At 36.5% G+C, this 22,399-nt stretch overlaps 2 protein-coding genes and 1 pseudogene across 4 annotated transcripts in view; 1 reads left to right on the plus strand and 2 right to left on the minus strand.

Annotated features, from left to right (window-relative positions):
• Positions 1-1,967, minus strand: part of MMUT (methylmalonyl-CoA mutase) — a 36,232-nt gene extending 34,265 nt beyond the window's left edge. The window contains exon 1 of the mRNA XM_043591623.1: positions 1,796-1,967. The gene's annotated coding sequence lies outside the window, so the exon portion shown is untranslated. The remainder of the gene's footprint in view (positions 1-1,795) is intronic.
• CENPQ (centromere protein Q) lies at positions 1,948-18,721 on the plus strand. Of its 3 annotated transcripts, XM_043591626.1 has the most exons (10): positions 1,948-2,140; positions 5,886-5,913; positions 6,909-7,046; positions 7,785-7,833; positions 8,883-9,009; positions 9,577-9,645; positions 11,223-11,352; positions 16,279-16,398; positions 16,534-16,608; positions 17,812-18,721. In XM_043591626.1, the coding sequence occupies exons 3-10, from the start codon at positions 6,945-6,947 to the stop codon at positions 17,941-17,943; spliced, it is 804 nt and encodes a 267-aa protein (XP_043447561.1). In that variant the 5' UTR covers positions 1,948-2,140; positions 5,886-5,913; positions 6,909-6,944; the 3' UTR covers positions 17,944-18,721. The 3 variants fall into 3 exon arrangements, with proteins under 3 accessions (XP_043447561.1, XP_043447559.1, XP_043447562.1); XM_043591624.1 differs by lacking the exon at positions 5,886-5,913 and having other exon boundaries at positions 6,913-7,046; XM_043591627.1 differs by lacking the exons at positions 5,886-5,913; positions 16,279-16,398 and having other exon boundaries at positions 6,913-7,046.
• Positions 18,722-21,365: 2,644 nt separating this feature from the next.
• Positions 21,366-21,820, minus strand: LOC122490618 (annotated as a pseudogene).
• Positions 21,821-22,399: the final 579 nt, after the last annotated feature.

The raw sequence follows: 22,399 nt of genomic DNA on the forward strand, positions 1-22,399 counted from the left end.
GTTTTGGGGCGATGGTCTTGATCTGAATGCTGATTATATGGATGTATTCGGTTTGTGGAAATTCATCAAATTGTACAATTATATGCACTTATATATATGTAATATACTATCATACATAAGTCAAATTTAAAATATGTTATGCAGTTTCTTTAAAAAGGAGACAGGCTCAAAAAGTATTAAGTGAGGGGTGCCTGGATGGCTCAGTTGGTTAAGCGTCTGACTTGGCTCAGGTCATGATCTCACGGTTCATGAGTTCGAGCCCTGCATGGGGTTCTGTGCTGACAGCTCAGAGTCTGGATGGAGCCTGCTTTGGATTCTGTGTCTCCCTCTCTCTCTGCTCCTCCCCCACTCACGTTCTGTCTCCCAAAAATAAATAAACGTCAAAAAAAATCTTTAAAAAAAAGTATTAAGTGAAAGAATCAGGATAAAACATTGTAAATGCAGTATGTTCAACTGGGTACAAAGTACACAGAACAAAATGTAAAAAGAAATACAACAAAACAATGCCCTTTATTCTTTTAAAGCTACTATGATTTTTACTCTATTATATCCATGGGGTCCTTGTCATCCATCTTCTTGCAAGCATAATGCAAGCATAAACTACATGTACTAGCTTAAAAATAGGTGAGAGAAATAATTTATAACTGAAACATTACAGCAATGACATAAAAGGTAATTTGAAAACTGCCTGATATGAGATTGTAGACAGAATATATCACACTCATTTGCATAAAATACTGGCTCCCCAAACCTGGACAAATGATAGGAAAGAGCCCTCTATTTAGTGACTTCCAGAAAATCACATGGCAAATTCCAGAAAATCAAAGGCTGGAAACAGACATCACAACTACTACTGATGGCAACAGGACTTCTGACCTTTTCTCGCCATAAAGAGGCTTCGAGGATCCAAAGAAAAAACATGTAAAACAAATATAAGTTACGATGATTACAATATGTTAAAGAGTAATCATGAAGCCCATCCCTACAGACCCTCCCAAAATATGGGTAAAATACCTACCGTTCTGAATCAAATAACTCTCAAGTTCTGTTAATATGTGGTTCCACATTAATACTTTAGGAAAGGCTAACCACCTTCAATCCATGTTCAAACAATTTGGGTTGGAGATGACAAGACACAGCATGCAAATTGTATTTAATATTAGCATAAGTGTATCATTAAATATTAGAAAATGATGGGAGAAAAATCAAGTGATTTAAAACTTTACACACATACACACACTATCCAAGGTTTCCAGCGTCTCAAAGATTGCTCTTTCAAGATAAAACAGAACAAGTTAGTAAATTATAATTTTATGTTAATTTAGACCTCTCTTTCCTATTTCTCCTCTTACCCTTCACTCCACAAGTATAGACAAAGTCATTTTCAGTCCTCCACCTTTTACAAACAACCTCACAGTAACAAGAGCTGCAGCCTAGAAGAGAGACAGCTGTGGCGCCCGCGCACCCCTCTGCAATCTTGCAAGCGCCCTCTGCCGAGCGGCATCTCGGGGTTTCGGGGTACCCGGGGGAAGATGGCGACATGGCCCCCGAGGCGAACTAACACCTTCTTTCCAGAAGTACCTCCGAATTCCCACTGATCACGCTGAAGAGAAGTCGGTCGAGACTTTAAACCCAAGATAGGGGAGAGCGGGATGCCGTCACAGTGGGAAGGTAAATAAGGAAGTCGGGAGGAGAAAAAGGACAGGCTCAGAGGACAAGGATAAATGGGGAGAGAGGAGTCAGAAGAATAGAGGGCAGTGAAAGGTGACATCCCTAAATACACAGTCTTACTCACGGCCTGCCTGTCTCAGACCTCGGCTGTGAGAGACGGCGGCTGGGCTTCGGAAGACCCAGCCCTAGAAGTCAGAGATCCACACAGCTGAGCCCCTCACGGAGCTTGCGCAAAAGTCAGCTGGAGGAGTCAGGGGGTGTAGGCGGACACCGCCCTCCCTGCAGCCAATCTCGTCGCGCTCCCGTGGGCGCGCCTCTGATGACGTTAGTGGGGGGGCTAGAATGCTCGCCTCTCTACTCCCGGGTTTCCGGTTTCTACCCGCCCACTTCCGGGCCTTGTTGACTTTCAACGGTTTTGGCGCCAATTGCTCAGAGTTTGGCCTCCTGGAGCATTCAATAGGCACCTTTGGTGAGTAATGAACGCTTTTTTATCGGCGGGTGCGTCCAGCTTGCGGAATGAGTTTTGTGGCCAGTGCGATTATGGCAGTCTCCGCGGCTTGTATTTCGGGAGCGTGAGATGATTTTCCAGTGAGAGGGAAATCACTTTTGGGGCCAAGGATTGAACTGTTTGACTTGCGAGGCCGGAGTGAAGCCACGCCTGGCTCCTCAGTTCCTCCTTTCCCCAATTCATCCGCCTCCTCGTTCGTTTTCCATAATATCCTGCGGCCCATCTTGGGACGAAGTGCAGCTCTAGAGATTAGTATCTTTGGGTACTAAGGTAACTTCGGTCGGCAGAGTTGCTATCCCGAGGCATTTGTCAGGAGGTAAACAGTATTTTTCTGTTTGCCAGACTTGGCGCTCGCCCTGTGTGCCTGTATAGAGCCCTAGGCTGAGAGAGTTGGTTTCCACGAATTTCAGGAAACCGATAAGGAAAACAGGACAGCGTAGGAGGCCTCCCTGTTTCCTACAGAGTGAGGGTAAATTCTTTACTGCAGTATAGTGTCTGGCCGCAAACCACCGTTCCAGTCTTATTTCTGTCCATTACTCCCATACACATTAAAATATCGCTGAATTTTCCCTGTCCCTGAACAGACCAGTTTCTTTTAAACTGTTCTGCCATCAGGCTTTTGCTGTTTTCTCTCAAATACTTCATTCTTGGTCCTTCTGGCTAAATATTTCAAAATGTAATTCACATGTTACTTTTTTTTTTCTGCATAGCATGTAGCATTCTTCCCCCACCCCCACACACATCAATTCGAGTCATTCACTTATTTGTCTTTTCTAGCTTTTTCACATGGTATGTAATTTTATATAGCAATTGTTTTCATATCTGTCTCTACCCACTACCGCTAGGCTGTGGTTTCCTGTGGACCTAAAACGGCAAAATTTCTATTCCTTTTACATTTATATTAAAATTTCTATTCTAGTTCCTTTACAATTAGCCCAAAAGTGATAGAAAATTATGACAGTTCTTTATTGAATTCTTACTATATTCTACGCATTTTACGTATTCTGTACAAAATTTTGGCTTCACAAAAACCTTTAATGTTGGTGCTTTTTAACCTTAACCCATTTTACCAGTGGGGATATTGAACAACTTTACTTGCCTAAAATTGTACAGCTAGTTAAATGGCAGAGTCAAGATTGGGAACTAGGCCATTTATCCTTATCCCTGACTTGCTCTTGGGAGTGGTTCTCAATCTGATGTCCATTCCCACCAGGGGACAGTTTTAGTTGTCACAACTTGAGGGGCTGCAAAGAGAGGGTGCTTGCAGCTAGAGACCATAACTGCTGCTAAACATCTTAACAATGCATCCCCCACAACAAAGAATTACCCCATCCAAAATGTTGATAGTGCGGAGGTTGAGAAACTTTTTGCGCTATGGTTTAGTGCCTCAAATAGGTATCGATGAAAATGGTGCATCTCCTCTTGCCAGTAGTCAAAGACCAACTTTTATTTATTTATTTATTTACTTTTAATCTGTCACAACTGATTCTTTTGTACAGTACAACCCAAAATTAATTACTAGTCAAACCCATAGAGTATATAACACCAAGAATGAACGCTAGCGTAAACTTTGGGTGATCTGATATATCAGTGGAAGTTCATGAATTGTAGCAAATGTACCACTCAGGTGTGGGATGTTGGTAGTGGAAGAGGCTGGGGGTAGTGAGTGGTTACTGGTTACAGAGGGTATATGGGTACTCTATAAACTTGCTGCTTAATTTTGCTGTGAACCTAAAACGTCTCTAAAAAAGAAAGTGGTGTTTGTTTGTTTGTTTGTTTGTTTGTTTTTAATAAATTACTGGGAAAATGACATTTAAAAAGAAAAAACAGCGAATTATTTTATAATCAAGTTCAGTATACATAAAATTGTTGCCAAATTGCAATAAAAGTTTCTAAAGGGATACTGTCAGTTTCTATATTTAAAAGGACTGTCACAGTTTGTGAGTTAAATTTGGAGTAGCAGTAAATTATATGTTCTTGAATAAAGAATATCAAGAAAAATCGATAAACAGAACCAAACTATACGTAAGTGTGAGCTGAAAGTTAGAGACCATAAGAGCCCACAGACTTTTAGAGTGGAGTGGTGTGGTTAGGAGGCATGGAGAACAGGTGGTTCATGCTCTGGGAGGGTGGACGGAGGCAAGCGAGCAGCTCAGGTAGAGGGCATAGTGCATGCATACTCAAAGTGTGTTCAGGAAATCCTCAAATGTACTAGAGAGAGAGAGAGTCTTACAAGGAGTAGTGGGAGAAAAATATGGAGCTAGGCAGGGCTAGATTGTTCAGGACTGTAAATGGCATGGTAAAGAGTTTGGGTGTTGTATGCTAGGTATTGGGGAAGGATTTTTTTTTTTTTTTAACTTGAGAAAATAATTTATTTTGTTCCAGAATTTGGGATCAGAAACAACTTGGTAGGACTGACTCATATCTTTTCCATACAGGATCAGCTGCGGCATATTGATTGGCTCAGGTACATGCCAGGCTGGCAAGTTGGTGCTGGCTGCTTGTTGGGAGTTCAGCTGGGGATTTTGCCTGGGCTTCAGTTCTTCTCCACGTTAGCCTTCCTTATAGCATGGTAGCTGGGTTCCTAGACCAAATATCCTAAACATGACGAAGTTGAAGCTGCGATTCTTTCTGTGTTTAGGCCAGGAAACTGGTACAGAATCATTTCCACCGTATGCTACTGTTCAAACAGTTGAATGCCAGGATTTAAGATAAGGGAACATAGACTCCATCTCTCGATAATTGGAGTGAGAGGAATTTGCACCATTTTTAATCTATCGGATGAAGTGAGTACTAAATTTCAGCCCTCTCTTGCTCCCTCGCCCAGATACTCTTCAGTGAACAACGTGTACTGCTGTATATATGGCAGCCTTCCAGGAGAGGTCCACAAGTGAAACTCTCATGTGGTTTGGCTTTTTTAAGTAGGGGAAGTATAAGGGCACGGATGACAAGTTGAGAAAATTGGGCGTCTCAGGAATATAACACGAGAGACTAGGTGTAAAGCACCACATTGTTCAAGAGCAGGGTAAAGTGTATTTTAACTTCCACGGCTTTTTGTCAACGATCTTACAAGTAGTCCTTAAGTGTAGTTCGTGATTGTTCAGTTAATTATGTCTCACTATTTGTGTTAATCTTACTGAAAAAATCTTGAAACTTCACCTTTTAAAATTTGAAGAAATAGATTTATCCGAAGTACCTCCTTTATTATCTCTCAATCTCCGTATATATTTAAACTCTAAAATTTTAAATGGTGACTGATACATATCTAACTGTATATGCCTAGAAAACATATATATGTAATGTATACACACACATATATGTATACCTCATTTTATCATACTTCACAGATACTGTGTTCTTTACAGATTGAAGGTTTGTGGCAATCCTGCATCAGCAAGTCTTTTGACTCCATTTTTCCAACAACATTTGCTCACTTCCTGTCTCTGTTACATTTTGGGAATTCTTGGAATATTTCAAACTTTTCCACTATTATGATATTTGTTATGGTGATCAGTGATTGACTTGCTGAATGTTCAGATGATGGTTAGCATTTTTCAGCCATAAAGTATGTTTTAATTAAGGTATGTACATTGGTTGTTTTTTTAGACATAATGTTATTGCACACTTACTAGACTACAGTATAATGTAAACATAACTTTTACATGCAAATGAAACCAAAAATTTCATTTGACTCACTTTATTGCAGTGGTCTAGAACAGAACCTGCAATATCTCCCAGCCATGTCTGCAAACACATTAACACACCCCTCCATGTATACTGTACCTAACTTCTAAGCTACCTACTCCTTATGGTCTAATACAAGAATAAACATCCTATTCCTCTGTTCCTTTTAACAGTGAAAAGTTTGGTGACTTACTAGTTAGTAGATAGGGAAAAGGAGTCATTCTAAATGTTGCCATTGACATCTTCATCCACTTCTGTGCCTGTTTGTAATTTGTGGGAGGACAGGGTAATCAGTATACTTCTGTGCTTTTTTAAAATGCAAGTAGCCCAGGCAGAGTTAGAGCTTAAATCCTTATGAGTGAATTTTCCACCTGAATTTCCACAACATAGATTCATAATATGATCCTAAAGATTATCTCCTTTCATAAGGAGAATGGAGAATATCTGTGACTAGAGTAAGACAATTTAATACCTTATATTTCCATTTTCTTGGATCTAAACATGGAGATAATGTTACTGTATTGAGGAAGTATAAAGTAATAAATGCAAAAGCATTTTCACATAATTTTGTAAAGCCATAAAAATGGAAGATATTTTTAAGAATGAAGTTGAATTAGACACACTTACTTTAATAATAACTGATGTTTGGGGCGCCTGGGTGGCGCAGTCGGTTAAGCGTCCGACTTCAGCCAGGTCACGATCTTGCGGTCCGTGAGTTCGAGCCCCGCGTCAAGCTCTGGGCTGATGGCTCAGAGCCTGGAGCCTGTTTCCAATTCTGTGTCTCCCTCTCTCTCTGCCCCTCCCCCGTTCATGCTCTGTCTCTCTCTGTCCCAAAAATAAATAAACGTTGAAAAAAAAATTAAAAAAATAATAATAATAATAATAACTGATGTTTGTTTTGAAATATGTTTAAATGTTCTAAAAACAATACTGTCCCAAAACTTTCATTACGATTTTTTTAAAGCAAATTTGGAACATGTATAGGTAGCTCTTTTTAACAAAATTTGTTATGCAGGCTTAAGCTTTTCTGTGTCCTTTTATCTTTCCAGACTTTTTGTTATGATTGTTCTGTTTAATCAAGATGTCTAACAAACCAGGGGCTTCCAAGAAAAGACCTCAACAGTTAAAAAAAAACCCAAAACGAAAAACTGATGATGAAGAAGTGGAGTTACCAGAGAGAAAGGTAAAGAAAATACTGAGTTTATCATTTAGAACTTTGAGATTGAAAATATCATCTGTTCTATGTGAAGAAATATGTGAAGACTAAAGGGCAGTTTTACTACAAATTGTAGTAATTCATATTATGTGGGAGCTGTTGCAATATGATTTGTAAAAGTTCTCAGATGAAAATTATGTATTTCAATTTCCAAAGATATTGATCAGAGAATTATTTTCAGGAAGGGGTAATGGGGCATTGCTAAGGTTTAAATGTGAAGACTAGGAATAAAGTGTATAGAGATTCTATGTTAAAAGGAAAATCTGTGAGTTAGGAGAAGATATATTTATTATCATAGAGAAAAATTACTTTGGGAGAAATTAGCTTCTGTCTACCATCATTGTGCCCCTCTCTTCCAAAATTTTTATTATAAAATAATTTTTAAAATGTGTTTTTCCCTATGTTTTTTTGTAGGTGAAGTATATAACACTATTTCACAGGCAAAATGACTCACAATTTCTTTAAAACATTCTTTGACATTGTATGGAATTCTGCTGTACATTATCACCATTGTCCAGGAATTGCTTTAGTATATCTGCTGCCTGTGATAAATACACACTCTTGTTCTGCAGAAGTGGCAATCTACTTTTTTCCTTCTTGTCGGAAGATATATGGATACTCTTCGACATACATGACAAATATATATCAAAAACGCTATCTTTTTACCTGATGATTAATTATGTGTGCATGTGTTTTTTCCTTTAGGTTAGAAACACAGCAAAAAATAAAAATCCAAAGCATCTGCCTTCTGAAGGTATTTATTTTCTCTAGCTTATTTAACTTGTCTGTCGGTCTCAATACTATCTGTATTCATGAAAAAATTCTCAGCATCTTGTTTATGAGTTCTGGAAAAGATAGTGATAAACAGCTGCATTCTCATTTTTGCAAGAAAAAGTAGTACTTGTTAGTCAGTTATTTTCTTCAACTGAAATTTTACTTACCACCTCTAGCAAAATATTGTGTAGGATTCTAAATTGATAGGAACTAGAAAAAACCAGTGTCCCATAGTCTGAATTATTACTGATTTGTGACATGGAGACACATGATTTCTCTACTGATTTCTCTTTAAAACAGATATGCTTCTGTCCTACCACTATTGTATAGATTAGTTTGGAGCTACTGTCCAATTTTGTTTGGAGTAAATTAGTTTGGAGCAGTCATCTTTACTTAAGCATCACTTCTTTGAAGAATTCCCTCCGTCTTCTCACCAAGACCAAGCTAGGTCCTCTGGTTTTATATTACTGTAGTGCACATAGTACATAGAACTTTTTCTTTTGTAATGCTTTGCATACTTCTAATTATAATTATTTTATCTCCCTTCTCTCCAGAACTAATCTTCAGAGGAGCCAGTAGCATATCTCCTTTGTTTATCCCTTATAAGTAGAACAACATCAACAACCTAGGAGACCCTGAATATTTTGTTCCAGTTGCCATTCAGCATTTGGTAGAAATAGCTTTCTAGTCTTCTCAATGAAGCTCTTTAATTTATATCATTTCTGGGAACCAGACTTTTATATTGAATCCTAATAAGTGTAGCCTGGTTCTTCATTTAGAATTGTCTTGGGTTTGTATCTGCAATGTCAGCTACTAATATTTTTAGCTAACATAATAATAGACAGCATATTCATATTTGACACTTGACATATTATGGCTGTGCAATAAAAAAGAAGTTAAACGATTCCTGCAGTTTTATATTTTGGTTCTTGTAATTCTATTAGCTTTTTAAAGTAAATTTATACTTGAAACTCTTCCTAAGTAAAAACATAAAACTTTGAGATTGACCAGAGTCTCTTCTCTCACCAGTAACAGGGCAAACAGAGCATACTAATCTAAAACGGGTAAAGGTAGCATTCAACAAGAGAAAAACCTGGCAGCCTCTTTCAAAGAGGAGCAGAGAGCATTTACAAGCTATGATGGAATCAGTAATAATGTAAGTATGAAATTTTTTCACTCCTGATTTGTACTCACATGTTTCCTACAAACGGTATCCTTTTAACTGTCATTATTTGTTTTATGGTGGTAGGGTATTTTTCTCTTTCAGAAGAAGATACACGTAATGTCTTGTGATGCTATTAGCCTTAAGCAAGAAGTCTTTATTAATTTCAGAAGCTTATCATTCCATCAAAGAAAGAAAAACAAAGCCTATGTGGCATAACTTGCTATTTGTAAACTTTAAAGTTGTTCCCTCACTAGGGATATTTAGGAAGAAGTTGAGTTGAATTGGCACTATACATAAGCTACCATCATGCTAAAGGGGATGTAAAGATGGATTCTGCCATCAAGAAACTGAACTCATCTAAATTAATTACAATAATAAAATGTAATGAAAAGAATTTTGATTCTATCTCTGCTTAAAATGTATTTAACATAAAATAAAAAGTGATTGATTCTTCCTGGCTAGTAAGAGACACATGAAAGAAATCAGAGAGAAAAAAGTAAACATTGTATTAGTTGTATTTCAAACTACTACTTATTCAATATCTTTTTTCTTTTCCAGAACAATTTTGAGTGACAATATTAGAGAACATGAACAAGTTCAGTATCATCTTAACTATCTAAAGAAAAGGTAATATAGTTATGCAATAGAAAATTGTTAGAACATAATTAGTAAAAATCTGATCTGTTCCTATGTTATCAGAACAGACATTTGTGGGATATAAAGTTTTTCTTTCATACTGGGTTTTCGTTGTTGTTGCTTCTGTTGTTTTAAGAAGATGAGCAATTTGGAAATGTATATTCTAAACTGCTGCTGCATGCAATTCTGAAGTTAAGAGAATTTATTAAGAAAAGAGTCTGAAAATCACAAAATGCCTACTTCTACAGTTCATTGTTTTGTATTGGGATTTGAAAAAATATTTTGTCAATTTTAACTCCCTTCATGTTGAGCAATTCGAAGTTAACAGTTTACCGTTCTTATCTGGTATTTTTTGGAAGATGAGTTTTGGTTTCCACTCTTGTTAAAACCCTACAAATCTTAAGTTGTAGGGTTTTGGAGAATGCCAAAATGCTGCTGCTAGGTAAAAGCAACCAAATTTAGATTTTCCTCCTTGATTTCTTCTCGAATTCAAGAATCAAATCTAGGAAAGCTGTATTGCTCCCTGCTACAAGTGAGGGTAGTAATAGGTTAGTTTCTATTGGTGATCTAATCAACCTGGTTTGAAGGAGGCTTTCTTACCCTTGTTTTGTTAATTTTTTTCTGTTTTTAATTTGTTTTTTTATCTTTTTGTTTTTAATTTGTTCTTTAATTTTTTTCCTTTATATATTTAGAAAGGATTTCTTAACTTTAATATTGAATAGTATTTATGATGATAGTACTTTTGACAAAGCACTCTATTTTTTGAATGTTTATTTATTTTTGAGAGACAGAGCGGGAGAGGGTCAGAGAGAAGGAGACACAGAATCCAGAGCAGGCTCCAGGCTCTGAGCTGTCAGCACAGAGTGTAACACTGGGCTCGAACTCATGAAACACAAGATCATGACCTGAGCCAAAGTCAGACACTTAACCAATTGAACCACCCAGGCGCCTCTGAACAAAGCACTTTAATCTTCATGTTTTATTTGCCTTAAACTCTATGGCACTCACTTATCTTCAAAGCCATTGTTAGAGTAACTGATATAGAAGTTCTTTTTCATTGGTCACATTGTCTGAGACAACTGAAATATAGCATCCAGGGTCATAATTATGACTTACAGAGTAGTGTTCCATCTTTTATCCAACAATCACAATAACCAATAGAATTATGTGCTATAATAGTCCAGGAAACACTTTCAGAAGATACAAGGAAAGTTTTACTTTAAAATATGTATAAATGAAATTGTATAAAAATTAAATTGTATAAATAAATGTATATAATACAATTAATTGTTAAATATGTAAAATAGAATTTTTTCCTTTCATGAAGCAGCTTAAGTGCCCTATGATTTGAGATAAATCTTAATAAATTGAAAGGTTTAAAGATGATGTGTCATGGCTTTTTATGGGTGACTCACTGCTAATGTTAGCCACTGTTAATAAAAGAATATTATAGCCCTTGGGAATATGAGGTCAGAGAAGAGATGGCAACAGTACTTCAAACAGAACAAAAAACAAAAATAATGGTACTAAAAAAGTAAATATAATTATGTTTTTATTTTATCCCTAAGATTGCTACAACTGTGTGAAAATCTTAAAGTCCCTCCCAAAAAGCTGAAAGATTTAACTAATGTGTCAAGTCTACTGAAAATGGAAAGGGCAGAGCACAGAGCTAATGAAGAAGGTCTGGCATTATTACAGGTATGATATTTGAACAGGGAGTCCGTAATTAGAGAGTTAGGAAAAAGGGGAAGAAAACAAGAAATTTTTTTGAATTATCATGATATTCTCTGAGTAATGAATACTGATATTAGAACAAGTAATTCATTAAATTATTATTATTATTATTATTATTATCATTATTATTATTATTAGTCAAAGCAAAAACTTTGCCTAAACCTTGGGCCTCTAAAGTTAAAAGTACTTCTAATATATTAATGATTAGCAATTCTATTTTTTTATCTGACTTTAACTGGACTACTATTTTGGATTATCAAATTACAGGAGGTCATCACTAAATGCTATAGAATTTCAAAACATTATATTAGTTTTTCCATTCTGTATATGGTACTTATTGACAAGAAGAGCATGGTCATCATTATTATTGTTGTTTATTATCATTATAGCTAACATGTAATGAGGGCTCTCTATGTTCTAGGCACTACTCTAGGCACTTATAGTTATATCCCTTAATTCTAAAAATGACTTAAAGAGGTCTATGCCATGTGATCTCATTTTACAAATGTGAAAAAAGAGACATCCAATACTTTTAGCTAAAACTAAAAGCACATACTGCTTCAAGTTATGATGTAGACCTTAGCCCAACTTCAAATTCTGATTCTTGATCATTTTCTTGTAGAAGGTAATGGGAGATAACATTGGGTATCGTGATTAACTTCAGACTTTTATTAATTAGTCGATATTTGAACATTTAAGAAAAGCAAACTTAGGGGGTTTATTAAATACTTAGACGTTATATCCCTTAGCCACTTCAGAGCAGTTTGTGGGTAATGGCACATAGGTCTTTGTTAGCAATTCAGAAAATACAGTTTGGGTGGTAGTTTATGCAAGGAATGTGTATGCCCAAGGATTTCTAATAATTCAGAATTCACATTTTATTCTGGTTTTTCCATACAATCAACATTGGATGGATTTGATTCTGAGCAACAAATTTACATATATTATAAATTAATGAAATGTATATAATTTACACATATTATAAATTAATGAATTATATACGTTTTAAATAGAAACTCCACTTCCTTCGTGTTGTGAGATGATAGCCAAGTTTTTATCCCACTGTTACTACTTTTTAAGAGTATATTTTAACTACTGATATAGTTCCACCATGTAATGAGCACCTAGATGACATTAATACAGGTTATTTTTTTTATTTCAGCTTTATTGGCCTATAATCTTAAGATATTTGAAGCGTACATTGTAGTGACTTGATATATGTACACTTTGTGAAAGCATTCCCTCATCTGGTAAATTCACACATCATCACCTCACATGATTTTTTTATTTTGTGTGTGGTAAGAACATTTAAGTTCTCTCAGCAAATTTTAAGTGTACAGTACAGTGTTGTCAGTTATAATCACCTTGTTTCACACTAGGTCGTCACACCTCATTCATCTTATAGCTGAAAATTTGTACCCTTTCCTAACCTCTCCCCATTTCCTCCATCCCCCAGGCCCTGGTAACCACTTTGTTACTCTTTTTTGTGAGTTTAACTTTTTTTTTTTAAGGTGATTTTAAAGTAAATGATGGCAAATGTTATCTTAACATTTAATATTTGCATAAACCACTTGAAAGTGATCAAACATCGTAAATGATACTGTGATTTTTATAATACTTGGAAGCATTTCTGTTTTACAGCAAAAACTGGACCTCCATATGCCAAAAGGGTAAATAGAGTTAAATGGAAAAAACTGTTTTCTCTGTACTCAGCACCCCTGACACCAAATGTGTGGGTTTCCCACGAAGCACTTTTCCAGTTCTCTGCAGACACCAACCAGGTGTCCTACAATTTCATTCAATTCTGACACTACCTGAAATTAGTACAGACCCCACAGGTTAAGGGCTCAGTCTCACAAGACTGCCCCCCACTTCAGATGACAGTTGCCATCCACTCCTGTACTTCTGACCAACCAAGTACAAATCAGGGATTGCCATGACCCTCTCCTCACTTTCAGTAATTTGCTAGAACAGCTTACAGAATTCAGGAAGTCACTTTACTTACTATTACCCGTTCATTATAAAGGATACATTCAAGAACAGCTAAGTGGAAGAGATACATAGGGCAGGATATAGGGGAAGGGTGTTGCCCTCCCAGCACCCCAACGTGTTCGCTAACCTAGAAGCTCTCTGAACCCATTGTTTATAGTTTTTATGGAAGCTTCATCACGTGAGCATAACTGAATCTCCAGCCCCTTTCCCCTTCTCAGGAGATCGAGGAGTGGGGCTAAAAGTTCCAACCCTGTACTGACATGGTGGGTTGCTCTGGCAACCAGACTCTGTCCTCTCTAAATCATTCATTATTAGCATAAACTCAGGTAAGGTTGAAAGGGGCTTATTATGAATAGAAAAGATGCTGCTGTCACCCCAATCACTCAGCAGATTACAAGGATTTTAGAGGCTCTGTGCCAGAAACCAGGGATGAAGACCAAATACGTATTTTTTATATCACAACATTACAACAGTCTTGGTTTTGCTTGCTTAATATTCAGTTACTCAATGGAAGCACTGTTGGCATTTTGGGTATAAGAGTTCTTCATTGATATAATAGAGCCTTTGAACTAGGAGTTTGTAGGTTTTGTCTGTATCCATCAGTTTTCCGCTGTGTGTCTTAGAACCGCTGTTTTGCCCCATTGTAGCCTAGAGTTATTCTTGATGGTGACTTTCCAAAACCTGTATCAGCTAATGAGTAACAAGTTGTATTCATGCAACAACAGTGTGTTCATTGAGCTCTCTCACTCCGTGATGATACTAGGGAAAAGGCAGTCAGCAAAGTCTTGGAGTGACTCTGAGAAGGTGGTAAAAGATTTGCTGGGCCTTAGTGTTTTAATCTCTGTGGATTAAGATAAGAACAGAACCATAGAATTTCACAACCTAAGTTAACATAAGAAAATATACAAATAAGGACAAAAAATAATCCACAGGTAACAAAAGCATACCAAAAACATGTGTTCACAAAACAGATGAACACTAACCTAATTGTCAAGCAAACAAAGAAATTCAGAAAAACTATAGAGGGTATGGAAAAAATCATTAATCAGGATTAGAGATACCAAAAACTGCAGCTACAGAATTCAGTGAAGAATTAAAAGTAAAAGAAAGAAACCTTTCAGGTGTACAGACTAAATTAGAAGGAGAATTAAACACAACAGATAATACTTACAAGAAACAAAATAAAGAGAAAATTTTAAGAATCAAAAAGAAACATGGAAATTTTTAAAGGTATTGAGAAAAAGTGACAAATGTAAGAGCTCAGCAAAGAAGAAATGGCATAGGTAGGGTAGGAATACCCAAAGAAGATAACCAAAGCGATGCAACAAAATAATTTTTTAATTACAATGGAAATTTGTAGTCCTATTAATACTGTTTTCTGCATTCAGTGCTGTTATTCATTCCCTCTGGGTTGGGTCATATGGTGGCCCCCAAAATAAGATGCCCAAGTCCTAACCCTGGAACCTGCGAATGTGACCTTATTTGGAAAGAGTCTTCCCAGATATAATTAAGGATCTCGAGATCATCCTGGTTTATCTTGGGTGGGCCCTCAATCCAAAGACAGTTGTCTAGTAAAAAGACAAAAGTGGCCTTATGCGGAGACATGGAGGAAAAGTCTGTGTGGAAAAAAAAAAAAAAATGCAGAAATTGGAGTGCTGTAGCCATAGAAGCCAGAAGAACCAAGAGAGGATTCTCCCTTAGATATTCCAGAGGGATCTGGAATCTGCCCTGCCAACACCTTGCTTTGGACATCTGCCTTCAAGAACTGTGAGAGAATAAATTTCTGTTTTAAGCCACCAAGTTTGTGTTTGTTATGGCAGGAAGGGAATACATGCACCTTACATATAGTGGTATTGGACAGCACTCTTCAAAATCCAAAAGCCAAGTCACAGGAAATTCAGGGCTGGGGAACAGGTGAAACTTGATCAGCAAATGCTAGACCAAACTCTCTAGTTTCTAGTACAAGTAAACTGGAAGTAACCAAACAAATTGGAGTGGAAAACAAGAGATGAAAAGAGACTTTATATGCACTTATTATAATGACCAGAATCTAGAACATGGAAAACAATAAATGCAGACAAGGATGTGGAGCAACAGAACTCTAGCTGGTGGGAATGCTGAATGGTACAGCACTTGGGAATACGGTTTGGCAGCGTCTTAAACAAAATGAAACATACTCTTACCACACAATCCAGCAATCACGCTCCTTGGTATATTGCATATGGGTGTTTGTGGTAGCTTTTATTCATAATTGCCAAAAGTTGGAAAAGTCCAAGATGTCCTTCAGTAGGCAAATGGATAAATAAACTGTGGCACATCAGACAATATTATTCACCACTAAAAAGAAATGAGCTATTAAGCCCTAATGAGACATGGAGGAACCTTAAATGCATATTATAAAGGAAACCAAACTGAAAAGGCTACACATACTGTATTATTGCAACTATATAACATGACAGTGCTCCAGAAGTGGGAAAACTGGAGAATAGAAAGATGAGTGATTGCCAGGTTTGTGTGGTGGGGATAGAGATGAACAGGCAAAGCACAGATTTTTAGGCCATCAGTCCTGGAGCTCTGCCACATTTGCACGGATCTTTCAGGATCTCTGATTGTAGCAGTTTTGCCTAGTTTTTGAGGAAATACTCTTGTACATGGGGTATATAGATCTCCTTGCTCCAGGGAAATTAAGTTTCCTTACAATGCATTATTGTATTGGTAAATTAGTTTCTAGGAAGTCTACATTTTGAAAGAAAAAAAAAGAAATATACCGGTTTCTTCCAAAAGTGTTTCACTGTATGAGATATTTTTTAAAAATATGTATATGTATATTAATACCTATTTGGGTTTCAATTAATAATATATTCAGTTTAAAATATTAACTTTTTATTTCGGACTCAGGAGGAAATAGATAAAATACTAGAGACCATAGAGTCAATGACTGGGAATATTCACAGCCTAAAGAACAAAATTCAAATTCTGACAAGTGAGGTGGAAGAAGAGGAAGAGAAAGTAAAACAGGTAATTGCTTAATAATGTATTGCTAGAGTGTGGATAAAAGTTTTAATGCTTACTTTCCACCAAGACAACTTTTGAATGTAAGAAGAGAGAAATCAGCCTTTTGAAATAATCTGTAGCTTTCTTTTTCAACTTTAGATGTTTCAGATAGATAGTGGGGTACTCTGTCTTCCAGAACTTTCTCAGAAGAGTCTCAAAGCTCCCACACTTCAGGTAAATGCCAATTTACCATGTCAACTATATCACCAGTTATGAATTGCATATATAAAACCATAATATCCTTTTCTTTTTTTTAAACAAATGAAATACATGTTTTTAGTAAACATTATTTTTCTCATTTGACAAAATGGTTTGAACATATTTCTTTGTGAGCATCTTGTAGATCTGTCTCATTCTTGTCAATAGCTTTATAACATCCCATTATATGAATATACCATTCCATAATTTGTGAATTACTAAAATGAAGACTATTTGCAATTATTTGCTCAGTACACCCTTATACATAATACATCTTTACATATTTGTGTGGTCATAAGTGTAGGATAGATTTCTGGAAGTAAATTCCAATAGTTGAGTTTGTGCTTCTAAAAATGGCCTATAACTCTTCATAAAATAGTGCTGTGTTATTTGTAGCCGACTATACGCTGGTATCTGCCTTCACAGGTTCCCAGTAGGTATTATAGTGTAAATGTTTATAATAGGGCACCTGGGTGACTCAGTCACCGGTTAAGCATCCAATTCTTGATTTCAGCTCGGGTCATGATCTCATGATTTGTGAGATCAAGCCCCCTGTCAGTGCGGAGCCTGCTTGGGACTCTCTCTCCCTCTTTCTCTGCCCTCCCCACTCATGCTCATTCCCTCTCTCTCTCTCAAAATAAATAAACTTTAGAAAATAACAATTTAAAATAGGCTTATATATAATCCATTTAGGGTGAAAGGAGAGGAAATGGGCAGAGGGAAAACAGAATAATACAAATTTGAAAGAGTAGAAATAAGTTGATGAGTACTGAAGTTTGGATGATGGATATATGAGGCTTTGTACCATTTTCTCTAACATACATTTGACATTTTTTATAATAAAAGGTTAAAAACTAATTATATGGGTGAATATGGTCAAAAAGTATAAACTTCCAGTTATGAAATCAATGTGAGGATATAATGTAGAACACAGTAACTAGTCAATAATACTGTACTGTATATTTGAAAGTTCCTAAGAGAGTAAATCTTAGAAGTTCACATCACAGGAAGAATTTGTAGCTATGTATGGTGATAATTGTTAACTAGACTCATTGTGGTGATCGTTTTGCAGAATATACAAATACTACATCATTGTGTTGTATACCTGAAATTAATGTTCTATGTCAATTAATCTCAATTTTTTTTTTTAATTTTAAACTAATTCTGTTACACCCACAGAAAGAAATTCTGACGTTAATTCCAAACCATAATGCTCTTCTGAAGGACTTGGATGTTCTCCATAATTCACCCCAGATGAAGAATATGTTAACTTTCATTGAAGAAGCCTATAAGAGACTGGGTGCCTCTTAATGAGGTTTTTTTTTTTTTTTTTAGACTATTCCATATTAATTTAATGTCTATGAATTTATAAAACTGTTACTTGTGATGATATTGCAGAGGGTGAGTCTTCTTCAGGATGTATTACCAATACACACTTAAAATTAGCCTTATAGATCTGTTAGCATCTAATGTCCTAAAAACTATTTTGAGTAGTTGCCAAAACTGGGAACTCACATTTCTGTTGCTGTATCTCTGGTTATTTGCCTGAAGCCATGAAACAAGGAACAGTCACAATCTAATGATTTACAGTGACTGAATTGAACTCATTTATTGGCTAGTGCAGTGGAAATGTGGTACTATCATATATAAAGTGTGTGTAGTAGCTGGTACATAGAAACATAATTGTTTGCTAGCATTATTATCCTTTAGCTCATGACTTGCATTTTCTGTGTGGTTATCTGGAACTTGAGAAATCCCCAAATGCCTTAATTCTTTTACATAACCCCCTGGATTTTTGTGGCATAATTAAGATTTGCCAGGTGTCTTTGCCTTTGGAGGTAGCATGACCATATTTCTTTGGTTGGTTATTGACTAGATGTTGAATATTTTCCACTATCATCAAAGCATACTTTATCTAAAAGAAACCTAAGCACATTTATCCCTTAAAAGAAAAATCAAACAAAAACCCCTTTCTATAAACCTTTTCTCATTGTAGTAATAAGTATATGTGTATATATATATATATATATATATATAATATGAGTAAATTATCATTTGAATATATTAAAAGTCTTTTCTGTATACTACAGTATATTGTCTTATTTGCTTTTATTTATTTGTAAAATAAAATAACAAATAAATGTAATTTCTTGGGGCACCTGGATGGCTCAGTTGTTTCAGTGTCCGACTTTGGCTCAGGTCATAATCTCACAGCTCATGACTTTGAGCCCCCACATCGGGCTCTGTGCTGACAGTTCAGAGCCTGGAGCCTGCTTCACATTCTGTGTCTCCCTCTCTCTCTGACCCTTTCCCACTCATGCTCTGTTTTTTTCTCTTTGTCGAAAATAAATAAACAGTAAATTTTTTTTTAAAAACAACTGCAATTTCTCATTAATTTTCTTTCTAGCCTAGACGATCTTGTCAGTTAAGGTAGAAGTCCCATAATTGTGTTTATACCCTCCAGGCAGAAACACAACCTTAGTTAAACAAGTTCCAACTAAAGCTCATTGCAGTAAGGGAGACCACACTGTCATGTGGAACCCTAGGGAGCTTTAATGAAAGAGTCAAAAGCAATATCCTTTTAGGAAATAATGGTCAAGGAGAACATTAATAGATCTTAGAGGAAGTCTTCAAGAAAGGAAACCTGCGGTGCAGAATTTAAAGAAAACATTTTGCTATACTTGGGACTGCCTGCTAAGTGCCAGGCAAAGGAACTAAAAGTACAAGGTAATACAAAATCTGTAAAGCCCCTCACTTGGAAACTTGGAACTTTTGTTTTTAGAGTGACAAACAGAGCCCCAACTTACAGATCTTTCTCATTAATCATGATGTTTATAATAGCTTTTGATGGGAAAGACGAGTTAATTAAATGTCTGCTATTTCTCTCAGAGCATCCATTCAAGGTTATTGCATGTCTGCTGGAATTTTTATTTACCATTTTTACTGAGTAACCAGTTCTTCACCATGCATGAACCGGTCATATTACCCTCTTACAGCTTTGAAAAGTATGTGATCTAATTTTGAGAGGTCTACAGTATCTTCTGGCACGTGGCAGGCAATCGAAAACATACACAATATTTTCTTCGAAGACTAAATTTTGGTATACCCTTTGTGACGAATTCAAGAGTTAATCACAGACCCAAATAAAAGTAAAATTTAACTGTGTGGGGTCCCAATAATTCAGATGACTGTCCTATGGAGTATCCTCACTCACCTAAGTTTTCATATGCACAGACCATGACAGCTATGGAACACTTCCTCTCCACAAGTGGAGAGTGCCACCTGCCACAAACTTTCAAGGCTAAAACATATATATTTTGGAATGGCAGATAGTGTTCATATATAGCATAAAAGAAGCAAGGTAAACTATGATTTGGAAGGTGAATGGGTAGCCTATACAGATATGTGGCAGAACTTAGTGCACTGTCATTTAAAATTCCTATCTTATAGGAGCCCTTCTATTTTCCTCAACTTTCAGTTGGGCATATGTTTAACAAACAAGTTTTGTTTAAATATGACTCACCTGCACTGGAACCTAAAATTAGAGGATTTACTTTCTTTATTTGGTTGGATAGAATTTCCTGGCATTCTCAACCAAAAGATAAATGCAGGTGCACCTGTGAAAATTAGTATGTGAATCGTTCAGGTTGGCTTAGTTTTCAAACAAAAGTCTTCTAAATCCTCTGATGTTTCACTCATTGTCAAGAAATACTCAACTTTGAGGAAGGGAGAGGAAAGAAGGAAAACGAGCAGAGAGAAGTTCAGATTTCCCATTTGGGCTTCATCATGTACAAAGTAACTTGAGCCATTTTTGTGTTCTAACCAGCTTTTCCTAAGAGTTGCTGCCATTGAATGTATTTCGTTGCTAGTAGACCAACATACAACCACTTTATCTTGGCTTAGATGTTTGCTCTCATTAAAGTGACCTGCTGTTATGCAGGCTATGAAATTGTGTATCAACTATATCCAAAGATGGGTTGATAGCTGCTAAAATTGGACAAAGAGGAAGATGAAGAGATGACATTTTCAAAATTCAATAAAACTACTACAGACAATTTCATTTTTTTCTTTCATAATTCAGTTTTTATTGGTTGTTCTGAGGATCAGTACCGACAATTCAACTTGTATACACTTCTCAATGTATGTACCGAAAATCTAAAAAATCATGTACTTGTGATTCTTTTCTAAGTTATGCCAGTGACCCTCCAGCTTAAAATTTGGAGCCAAACTTTCCTTAACAGTATATCAAGTACCAATATCTTCAAATATTGATATGTTGTTACATTAGGTCCCATTAATTCACAATTTGATATACTACATACTCAAATTTTTAATCTTGCACAGCACATTAACAAAGTTACTAGGAAACTGGACTACCGTGACCAAGAATGTTACAGAATTCACAAAATTCTGACAGGGAGAGCCAAGATCAAGGAGTGGTTTTCTTTAGGAAACAATTCTACCAAAAACATCATGGTAATAGAAGTATAATTTAAAATGTTCAAGACATATTAAATGCATGACTGACTCCAAATTGCCATTTAGGATGCTTGTTTTTAAGGTATATAAAAACTACCCCATCTATGGAATGTTAAGCTGAAACCCAAGACAATCAGAGCCTCCCATATTCAATATCCCACTATTTCCTGGTTGTACCAAAAAATAAACAACCAGCAAATGACTTCACTGCTAAAAAAAAAAAAAAAAAAAAAAAAAAAAAAAAAAAAAAAAAAAAGCATTTACACTTAAAAAATGAGCTAAGTTGGGATTCCCTCCTTCTTAAAATGTTTCTAGAGCTACTAAAAAACTTGGATTTACAAAATAGCTGATAAAAGTATTCCTGTGATCTGTACAGGAAGGGAGACAGTGGCCACTGATAAGACATGGGATCTGATAATCAGACTTGGCTTTTTTCTCTCCTCCCTCATCAGAGGCTGGACTCTCATTTTTAGTTTCTCCGTTTTCTGCAGGTAAGTCATTTTGTTTCTTGCTGAGCCACTTTAACCTGTTTTCCCTTTGCTCCCCTTTTCCTCTTTGCACTTTTTTGTCTCAAGATTTATCCTTTCCCGCCGCCTTTTTTGGCTTCGACTCTTGCAGCCCTAGGTTTTGCAACTGACAACCGTGCCGACCTCCTCTTGGGCTCCTCCTTCCCCGCCCCCTCGGGGGAATTGACCTTCCTCCTGGGCATCCTGGTGGCGCGGCCCGTGCGTGCAGGTGCCTGTGGGCCGCCGCACGCCCAGAGCCTTCGCGAAGCTGGGCTGCCTGGCCGCTGTCGCTCCTGCCGCCTCCCGAGCTGCTGCGACCCGGCCAACAATTTCATTTTTTAATAGAAGTAAATGTGCCTTCGTCAATTTCATCCCATTTCCAGCCCTAAAGAAGACCTTAAAATTAAGGTAGGTTTTTCAAATGGGGAAATAGGGCTATATAACGATAATAGCAATGACAAAAATGGCGTTTATTGATGTGTCCTGTGTGCCAGGCACTCTTCTAAACCAATTGGATGTATACGTGCATTTATACCAATGTTTAATCCTAGTAACACTAGGGATTAAACCCTATAATGGCAACTATTACCCCATCCTGCAATGAAAAATCTGGGGCTCAGGGAGGCTAAATACCTGCCTCAAATACTCTTGCTCAAATAGTAAGTGACAGAACTAAGAAGTGAAAAATAGTAATTTTGACTTAGGGATTTTCTGATAAGCTACAAATAGAAGAGGCTCCTGAGGCTGATGAGCACATCCTGTTTACAACAACGTAAAAATCC

Source organism: Prionailurus bengalensis, chromosome B2 (genome assembly GCF_016509475.1).
Source record: "Prionailurus bengalensis isolate Pbe53 chromosome B2, Fcat_Pben_1.1_paternal_pri, whole genome shotgun sequence".
Taxonomy (NCBI): domain Eukaryota; kingdom Metazoa; phylum Chordata; class Mammalia; order Carnivora; family Felidae; genus Prionailurus; species Prionailurus bengalensis.

What these genes read in the sequence shown, in the direction of transcription:
- CENPQ (XM_043591626.1), top strand. Translation starts at nt 6,945, where the DNA reads ATGTCTAACAAACCAGGGGCTTCCAAGAAAAGACCTCAACAGTTAAAA. An exon ending in AAAGCATCTGCCTTCTGAAG is followed by an intron (nt 7,834 to 8,882) that starts GTATTTATTTTC and finishes TTCTCTCACCAG; the next exon opens with TAACAGGGCAAACAGAGCAT. An exon ending in TCAAAGCTCCCACACTTCAG is followed by an intron (nt 16,609 to 17,811) that starts GTAAATGCCAAT and finishes TTACACCCACAG; the next exon opens with AAAGAAATTCTGACGTTAAT.